General features: G+C 36.5%; 1 protein-coding gene across 1 annotated transcript in view; it reads left to right on the top strand.

The window, feature by feature from the left end:
- The window catches only part of RBM25 (RNA binding motif protein 25), a 49,465-nt gene that overhangs the window by 15,906 nt on the left and 24,118 nt on the right, over nt 1–9,441 (top strand). Inside the window, 2 exon segments of the mRNA XM_006779398.2 lie at nt 4,986–5,043; nt 6,292–6,452. Of these exon segments, the coding sequence (XP_006779461.1) occupies nt 4,986–5,043; nt 6,292–6,452 (219 nt within the window).

The following is a 9,441-nucleotide window of genomic DNA, read 5'->3' as shown; positions in this document are numbered from 1 at the left end:
CGACCGGAATCGAACCTGGGACCTTTCAGTCTGCAGGCCGACGCTCTATCCACTGAGCCAAACCGGTTTTGGCCACACACACATATATTTTAATTTATTGATTTGAGAGAGAGAGAAACATTGATTTGTTTTTCCACTTATTTATGCATTCATTGGTTGATTCTTATATGTGCCCTGAGCAGGGATTGAACTTGAAACCTTGGCATCTTGGGACGACACTCTAACCAATCAAGCTTCCCAGCCAAGGCACTAGTTTTATTTTTGTATTCCTTCACGATTTGCTTTTTTCACCTAACGTGTAGCTCTATTTACTTTCAACTTCTGTATGTTATTGCATTGTAGAAATACACCATAAATTGTCAATTTTCTACTGATGGTCATATGGATTGGTCCCTTTTTTTGTGTTTTGTGATATAACTAGTAATAGCACCTCTTCAGAGGTGAACCTCAATACATTTATATCATGTTTTCTTTTAGAAGTGGAATTTCTGTGGTAGGGCATGCTTATCTTCACTTTAACAAGATGATGCTAATTTTTCCAAAAGTGGAACGTTGCAAAGACATTTTTAAAAACATCTTCATTGTGATATAATTTATGTACCATAATTCAGTATTTTTAGTATATTCAGAAAGTGGCACAAACACCACTACTAATTCCAGAGCATTTTCATCATTCTAAGTAGAAAACCCTGTAACCATTAACAGTCCCTTCCCATTCTTTTCTCTCTGTAGCCCTTGGCAACCACTCTTCTACTTTATGTCTCTATGGATTTGCCTATTCTGGGCATTTTATATAACATAATTATAAATATGTGACCTTTTTAACTTCAGTTAGCATAATGTTTTCAAGGTACATATAATAGTTTGTACTTGTGGCCTGGTACATGAATTCGTGCACATTGAAAGGAAATTAATTAGAAGGAATAGTTTAATATCGCTATTCACTCTTTTTTTAAATATATTTTATTGATTTTTTTTACAGAGAGGAAGGGAGAGGGATAGAGAGTTAGAAACATCGATGAGAGAGAAACATCGATCAGCTGCCTCTTGCATACTGCCCACTGGGTATGTGCCCGCAACCAAGGTACATGCCCCCGACCGGAATCGAACCCGGGACCCTTGAGTCCGCAGGCCAATGCTCTATCCACCGAGCCAAACCGGTCAGAGCCGCTATTCATTCTTTCTCTATAATAGAGTGTGAACCAAATTGACGATCGACAACACATGCATGCCAGCAAGAGCTTTTTTGTGCATGGGCAAGTCAACTTAGCCTTTTATATATAAAAAATAAACTTACTTAGTTAGACCTGCTTTCTGATTTAGATAAACTTTTTCCAGCCCAGCGAAGCACCCCAACTTCTCTTTCAGGTAATTGTCACCAACATAGTAGTAAATATCTACACGAAGCAGATTATTATTGTAGATCACGCATCGAGAATAAAGGGTAAAATATTTAACTACAGCAGTATTTGACTATATTCTGTGCAGTGAGAAAACCTGAAGTCATTGTCAAGGTCCACCATTTCTTCTTTTCAGTCGGGTCAAGTTTCTAAGCTTTCTAAATCTCTTTTTTCTGGCTAATGAAAAGAAAATAGAATTCCACTGAGTCTCCTGTGTACCTACTCCAGGGCTTCTGTGATGAGGATCAAATGAGATGAGGCACGAGAAACGCTTCACAGTCATTTGGTTAAAGTTTAAAATGTTTCCACCTGGCTATGAAGCAAGTCCTATTCCTGGGCTGAAGAAACTGCAAGGAGGCTAGTCGCTAGGGAGAAGAAGGCGGGCGTTGCTACGTGACATTATTGCCCGGCACCCACAGCCACCGTTTCTGGGCTGGGCTGTGGGCTGCATTTTGCACTATGGGGTCTTGGCATCGTAGGCTGCAGTTTGGTGGGCTGGTGCTCCAGGATGGTGGCGGGACCTGTGTCCCACTTGGGGAAAGCTGGGTGTTACTTTGTGGGTGCCAGGTCCACTGTGCCATTTCTCTGTGCGCATCACGGCAGTTCCTGCATGGAGTGTCTGCCCCTTGGTGATTAGTATGTGTCATAGCGACCTGTCAGAAGGTGGGAAGAATACTTAGCATACAGATAGTCCTTGGTTTACATTGGACTCGCTGTTCTTTGTTTCGTGGTCACATTGCATCGCCATCTCCATTTATTTGTAAAAAAAAATGTTCCATCATTTCGACGTATGTACATATGTGCTTTATGTTTCTTATTTACTGTATTTACCACAAGTAAAGGTCAGGGATTGTTATCTTTCTTTAAAATTTTTTTATTATTTAACTTCATTACTGCTGTGTATGTGCTCCATGTGAGTGACATAGGTGCTTATGTAGGTGGGCTCTGACTTAGGGCAAAAGGCAAAAATCGTCACGCTGTAGGAATGGCTCTCCAACATGCCCGAGGATTAGCCTTTTATATAGATAGATTGGTATTTCATTCCCTTTTATGGCCTGATGGTTTTCCATTTAATGGCTCTACCATATATTGTTTACTCATTCATCAGTTAATTTACAATTAGTTTGTTTCCACTTTTTGGTTACTATGAATAATGGTACTAAGAATATTTGTGTACAAATTTTTGTATGGAGATGTGTATATTTTTTCCATTTGAAATATCCGTTTAAAAAACTTGTTCTTGATTTATATGTGCAACAGAGTGCTTTGTTTTTAAGCTTTCTTTGGATTCCTAAATTGATCTCTTTTCTGCCTTTTATTTCTCTTCCACTTTTAGGTGTTCCCTTAAATGTCTGGTGATCCTAGATTGTTTGTCATGTTTAAGAGTTAGGGATTAAGCTGTAACCGTTTTGGCTCAGTGGATAGAGCGTCAGCCTGTGGACTAAAAGGTCCCAGGTTCGATTCCCGTCAAGGGCAGGTACCTTGGTTGCAGCACATCCCCAGTGGGGGATGTGCAGGAGGCGGCTGATCGATGTTTCTAACTCTCTATCTCTCTCCCTTCCTCTCTGTAAAAAATCAATAAAATATATTTTTTTAAAAAAGAGGGATTAAAAGGCTTTTTTATACTGGGTTTGTAAAATGTTAGACATTTTAAGCAGTCTAACCAACAGCCAGCTGTATTAAATATTCATACGTGGAGGTCTTTTTCTTTGAGGCTGGTTATTTTCTCTAGAAAATTTGGTTCATGCCTCATGAGTATATGGGTTGGGGTTGAAGGGCTAATTTCAAGCATTCCTTTTTTAAATATATTTTTATTGATTTCAGAAAGGAAGGGAGAGAGAGATAGAAATATCAATGATGAGAATCATTGATCAGCTGCTTCCTGTACATCCCCCACTGGGGATCCAGCCCACAACCCACGCATGTGCCCTGACCAGGAATCAAACCATGACCTCTTTCATAGGTTGATGACCAACCACTGAGTCACACAGGCCAGGCTCAAACATTTCTTTTTTTTCCCCCAAGCATTTCTTATACTTTTACCTTTTTTCTTTGTTACCCACTCGATATCTTATCCAAACTTTCATTCATATCTGGTGCTTCATATCACAAGCTTGTGTGTTCACCTTCTTCAGACTAAACTCTTCCTCTCTTCTGGGGGTGGGGACTAAGGTAGTTACTTAAGAAGAACTTTGACTTTAATTATGCTGTATTTATATTTTTAGGCAAGCACCTGTTTTTATTCAGCTTCATGCTTCAACCCCATTTTCCACTCTACCTTATTTTTATTTTTTTATTGAGAGAGAGAGAGAGGCAGAAACATCGATTTCTTGTTCTACTTATTTATGCATTCATTGATGGTTTCTTGTATGTGCCCTGACTGGAGATGGAATCTGCAACCTTAGCATATTTGGATGGTGCTCTACCCAACTGAGTTACACAGCCACGGCCACCCTCCCCCCTTTTTGTTGACCTCTAGATCTACTTGGCTTTGTAGAATCACTTTAGCCTTTCTTTTTCACCAGTATCTGCCTCTGTAGACACTTGGAGTGATAGCTTTCTTTGCTCTATAGCAGTGGTTCTTAACCTTCCTAATGCCGTGACCGTTTAATACAGTTCCTCATGTTGTGGTGACCCCCAATTTCATTGTTACAAATTGAACATAATTAAAGCATCGTGATTAGTCACAAAAACAATCTGTAATTATATATGTGTTTTCCGATGGTCTTAGGCGACCCCTGTGAAAGGGTCGTTCAACCCCCAAAGGGGTCGAGTCCCACAGGTTGAGAACCCGCTGCTCTATAGGATGAGTTACCATCCATCATTTAAAAATTTTGTTGAATTTTGCTGCTGTTTCTCATGCAGTGTTAGACTTCAAGTGTTTTTACCTTTTATATTATTTGATTATAAAAACAAAGAGAAAAAATATTTTAGTGGTTTCTCTGAAGGGAGATGTGAAACATTTATATTCAGCTTTGACAGGCAAACCAGGTATTTTCTAGAAGTAATTTTTTTTAAACCTACTTGTTTTTTAATAATTAGAAATAATGTTTTAAAATTGAAAGGGGAAAAAAGTTGTAATAAAGTCCCACCGATCACACAACCTGCCCCTTAACATTTTGGAATATTTCTGATCATTTTATGAAAATTCACTTTTTCATAATTAAAATCTTACTATATATCTGCAATTTCATGTCCCATGTTTTGCATCCCATATCAAGCACTTTCGCATGTCACTAAAACTTTTTAATATATACATCTATTTTAAAACAAAATTTTTATGAATTTAATTGAATTTACTATAGTTTTGACTATTATAACTTGGGCATTGATATATATATTTGTAGGATAAATAATGCTGTAAAATTTCTAATTTATTAAAACAATTTTCTGCAAATAGGAATCAGTAAGAATTTATATTTTTCTTTGAAATAATTTGTTATATATTTCATATAATAGATTTGTAGGAACTGAGAATTTTAAGAAACTTAGTTGCTAATATCTTTTTTTTGCTTGTTTTTTTCTTAGTGCTAATAGAGTTGTGTTAATTTTGTTAAGTGGTAACTTTTTTTTTTCCTTTTTAAGAAATGTGGCTTGGTTTTAAGCTGGAAGAGAGTACAAGGTGCATCTGGAAAACTTCAAGGTAGGTTCTTTTTTCTTTATTTATTGAGATTATTAAGTAATTACTGGCTTGTTTCACCTCACTTTTCACTTACAGTAATTTTAGACGTCCTTAGGATATGTCACACTAAAAATGTACGGTTAAATTTACTGTTTTAGGTTTACTCAGAATAGTTTCTTTGTGTATGGTTATGTCATTAACTTATGTAAATGTTTGGATTTACTTGTTTAATTTTACTTCCAATTTTTAGATTACTCTATTTTTTTAAATTTTTGTTATTTTTTAATATATTTTTATTGATTTCAGAGAGGAAAGGAGAGGGAGAGAAAGATAGAAACATCAATGATGAGAGGGAATCATTGACCTGCTGCCTCCTGCATGCCCCCCACTGGGGATTGAGCCCACAATCCGGGCATGTTCTCTTGGCTAGAATTGCACCTGGGACCCTTCAGTCCACAGGTGGATGCTCTATCCACTGAGCCAAACGAGCTACGGCTGGGTTATTCTTTTTAAATTTAATTTTGTTTTAATATCTCTGATATAAAGTCATGATAATAGTAAGACTAGTTATTGAGCCAAAACCGGTTTGGCTCAGTGGATAGAGCGTCGGCCTGCGGACTGAACGGTCCCAGGTTTGATTCCGGTCAAGGGCATGTACCTGGGTTGTGGGTACTTCCCCGGTGGGGGATGTGCAGGAGGCAGCTGATCGATGTTTCTCTCTCATCAATGTTTCTAATTCTCTATCTCTCTCCCTTCCTCTCTGTAAAAAATCAATAAAATATATTTAAAAAAAAAAAAGACTAGTTATTGAAATGAAAGATACAGAAAAAAATTAGATGAATAACCAGCATAAGAGATTGTTACTTTTATAGATTAACTTCTCAGAAAAATGTTGTATTTATGTTGAATAAATGAGAACAGCCTGTTCTCATTTATAGCTGTTAGAAAGTCTGGATGGAATGAGTTCATGACATAATGAACAATCATGAAACGTGCTGAATTTGTTAACTATATTATCAGCACTTCTAATAAGTAGTAGTTTGCCTGGTTAGAATTTTTCTTTTACCCCTGTTTTTGTCTTTGTTCTTTTGGTTAAGGGTGTAAAAGTGAAACCCTTTTCAAAGGAAATTGAAGGAAAGGGTGGAGTGACAACATGAATAATCCTTGTATTATAATATTTTATCTCTTAATGATTTTAACTTTTCATAAATACTCTTCATCTATCATTATTATAGTGATATTTTACTAATTCTTTACATCTATTGCTAGCCTTTGGATTCTGTGAGTATAAGGAGCCTGAATCTACCCTCCGTGCACTCAGGTTATTGCATGACCTGCAGATTGGAGAGAAGAAACTGCTTGTTAAAGTTGATGCAAAGACAAAGGCACAACTGGATGAATGGAAAGCAAAGAAGAAAGCTTCTAATGGGGTATGTTTTCCATAGTGTTATCTTCTCTAGAATTTCAACCTACACAATTTTTATTAGTTGCCCTCTCTTTTAGAAGTATACAGGTTCTAAAATACTGAAAATAAGTCTTATTTTCCTCAGGTGGGTGGCTATATAAAGCTAACCTAAAGAAAAGGAATTTTTATATATCGTATTGTAATGTATACATTATTATCTCAACAAAGCAAAAAATAGCTAAAATCTGAGTTTGTGTTTCTTTGTTATTCCTTTCTTCCTACTTCCTTTTGGCACCTCAAGCAGACCAGATCCAATATAGATTTATTATTTTTCTGTTTACAAAAACAAAACAGCCTTTTGTTCTCTTCAAACTTTTATTATCATTTAAAATAGAAATAGCTTTCTTGTATGTTCTTTGTAAAAAAGATTCATCAATTAAAGCAAACTATAAAAAAGAAACTGTCACCCATATAATCCCATCACCTTTGGTAACCACTGTAGAGATTTTGTTTTTTGGTTTGTTTTTTTAAAATATACTTGTATTGATTTCAGAGAAGAAGGAAAGGGGAGAGGTGGAAACATCATTGATGAGAGAGAATCATCAATTGGCTGCCTCCTGCATGCCCCCTACCGGGGGATCAAGCTCGCAACCTGGGCATGGGTCCTGATGGGAAATCAAACCGTGACCTCCTGGTTCATAGGTCTACACTCAATCACTGAGCCATGCCTTCTGGGCATGTAGACATTTTGGTTCCATGTTTTCCAGACAGTTTTCTGGGTGTATGAATATAGTTTTGATTGGAATATGTGTATTTTTCCTTCATAAATACAGGATTGAATTTTAAAGTATTGTTTTGTAATTAGCTTTTTCCCCATGTTTCCTTGGACTTCTAATAATTTAACTTATTTCTCTGCATTTAGTTTCCTCTCATCTGACTCTTTACAGTACTGGCTATATTTCTAAAACAATTACAAGTATGCCTACTCCCTGCTCATCCATCCTTAATGGTTTTGAATTTCTTACTGTTTGCTGCAGTTTACCTTTCTAGTTCTCCCATTCATCCCCTTCCATTCAGTCATGTATCCATACAAACTTAACTTGTGCTTTGCTGACATCTCAAGTCCTTGTTGCCCATTCACAAGTAATTAAAATGTTACTTGCTTCATCATATCTAACCCTTGATTCCTCTCAGGCAGAATTAAATTTTCTCTTCCTATCAAGCAGTTTTGTTCTGCTGTTAAAGTCAGTCTGCTTTGTAGTACATATTGTTTGTATTTCTCTGCCTCTCACTGCCTCTTATACCCAGTTTCATTCTTCTATCCTCCTCCATTCTCTGATTACAAGATAGAAAGGGCAGTAACTTCACAGAGTGTGTCCCTTTATCTTGTACCTCCCCAGAACCTAGTATAATGTCTTGCCCATAGCAAAAACGGAATAAGCATTTAGTGAATAAGGAAATGCACGATTTTTTTAAAAAATATATTTTATTGATTTTTTTACCGAGAGGAAGGGAGAGGGATAGAGAGTTAGAAACATCGATGAGAGAGAAACATTGATCAGCTGCCTCCTGCACACCCCCTACTAAGGATGTGCCCGCAACCAAGGTACATGCCCTTGACTGGAATCGAACCTGGGACCCTTCAGTCTGCAGGCTGACGCTCTATCCGCTGAGCTAAACCAGTTAGGGCGAAATGCACGATTTTTTGTGACTCATTTAACTTGTAAATCTCCATTAGCCAGAGCAAACACTATTTTAATTTGGGTATATCTTTCTTCAAGAATGGAAATAAAGCCACCTCCAATAAAAACAATTTTTTCAGATAAATTGAAATTTTAAAAAATTAATAGGCATGACTCCTATGTACAGTTGGCATGGTGCCCAGGTGTTTGAAGTCATATGACAAAGTACATTATTTTTCTAGAATGTAAGTTTTCCTCAACAATGCAAATTTAAAAAATGTCAAGCAATTGTCAGAAAAATTTTTTTTAAAGTAACTTAGGCAGGTATAACTATACTGTGGAGTAGATTGCAGATTTGTCATGATTTTCCAAGATAAAATATGAGAAGTTACTTGCTTTTACTCCTTTATTGATTTCTTGGGGAAATTTAGAAAATAGTGGCTTAAGGTGAATGATAGGAGAATAAGACTTTGAGAAACTTGTGTGTTACTTTATTCAGGCATTTTTCTGGCTCCCAGGCAGAAAGGAAAAAACACAGTTAGTTGGGTAGTTCTCTTTGACTAAAAGAAATTACAAAACACCACAAGCTCATCTAGAAAGAGATTTTTCTGACCATAATTTTAACAGGATTTATGTGTCTTGTCTAATGGCTTGATTGAAAGCTTTCATTTAGATTTTTCAGAATTTGTATAAGCAATTCTTTCACTTTTAGTAAAAATGAGTTCATTTGAAGTAGCCATGTTCCTCTATTCCATGTCCTGTTGCTTTTTGGCTATTCAGCAATAGAGGTAGAACTGTCTGCTTGAATGTCACAGTTAGTGGTTGTTAATGTTCAAGAATGAATTCTGACAAGCGTTGAAAGTACAGACACTGGAAGGAGACACTTATGTGGCACTTTAATTGATCGATGGCTATAGGTAGGAACATCTTTACATCTTTGCCTGTTAGTTTGGCCAAACCTACATTTCCTCAAAAGAAAGAGCTCTGCGTTTGCTCCACAGAAGTTCTTCTTTTGGATTCTAGAAGCCAGAGCCAGAGAAGCCTGGAAGGGCTGTTTTTCAACTTTACAACCAGTAGCTTTATTATTGAAGCTCTTAAGTTTTTCTGAAAAGAGGTTATTTTGTTGCGTTTTTTCACACTTCTTTACCATTTTAAGTTTTAAGAAGAGAGGAATTGAGAGTAACGGAAAATTATCCAATGTTTTGAGGTCAGTCTCTGAATTTTGTGTTTTGAACTGGATTAATTCCTTAACTGGGAGATTTGAAAAAAACCTAGAAATGATAATGATAACAATAATAATAGTACCACAGTAGAAGCCAATAATTTTTTTTA

The sequence above is a fragment of the Myotis davidii genome, unplaced genomic scaffold, assembly GCF_000327345.1.
Source record: "Myotis davidii unplaced genomic scaffold, ASM32734v1 scaffold17, whole genome shotgun sequence".
Lineage (NCBI taxonomy): Eukaryota > Metazoa > Chordata > Mammalia > Chiroptera > Vespertilionidae > Myotis > Myotis davidii.
Note: the sequence above shows the minus strand (reverse complement) of the source record. Positions and strands in the feature narration are given on the sequence as shown.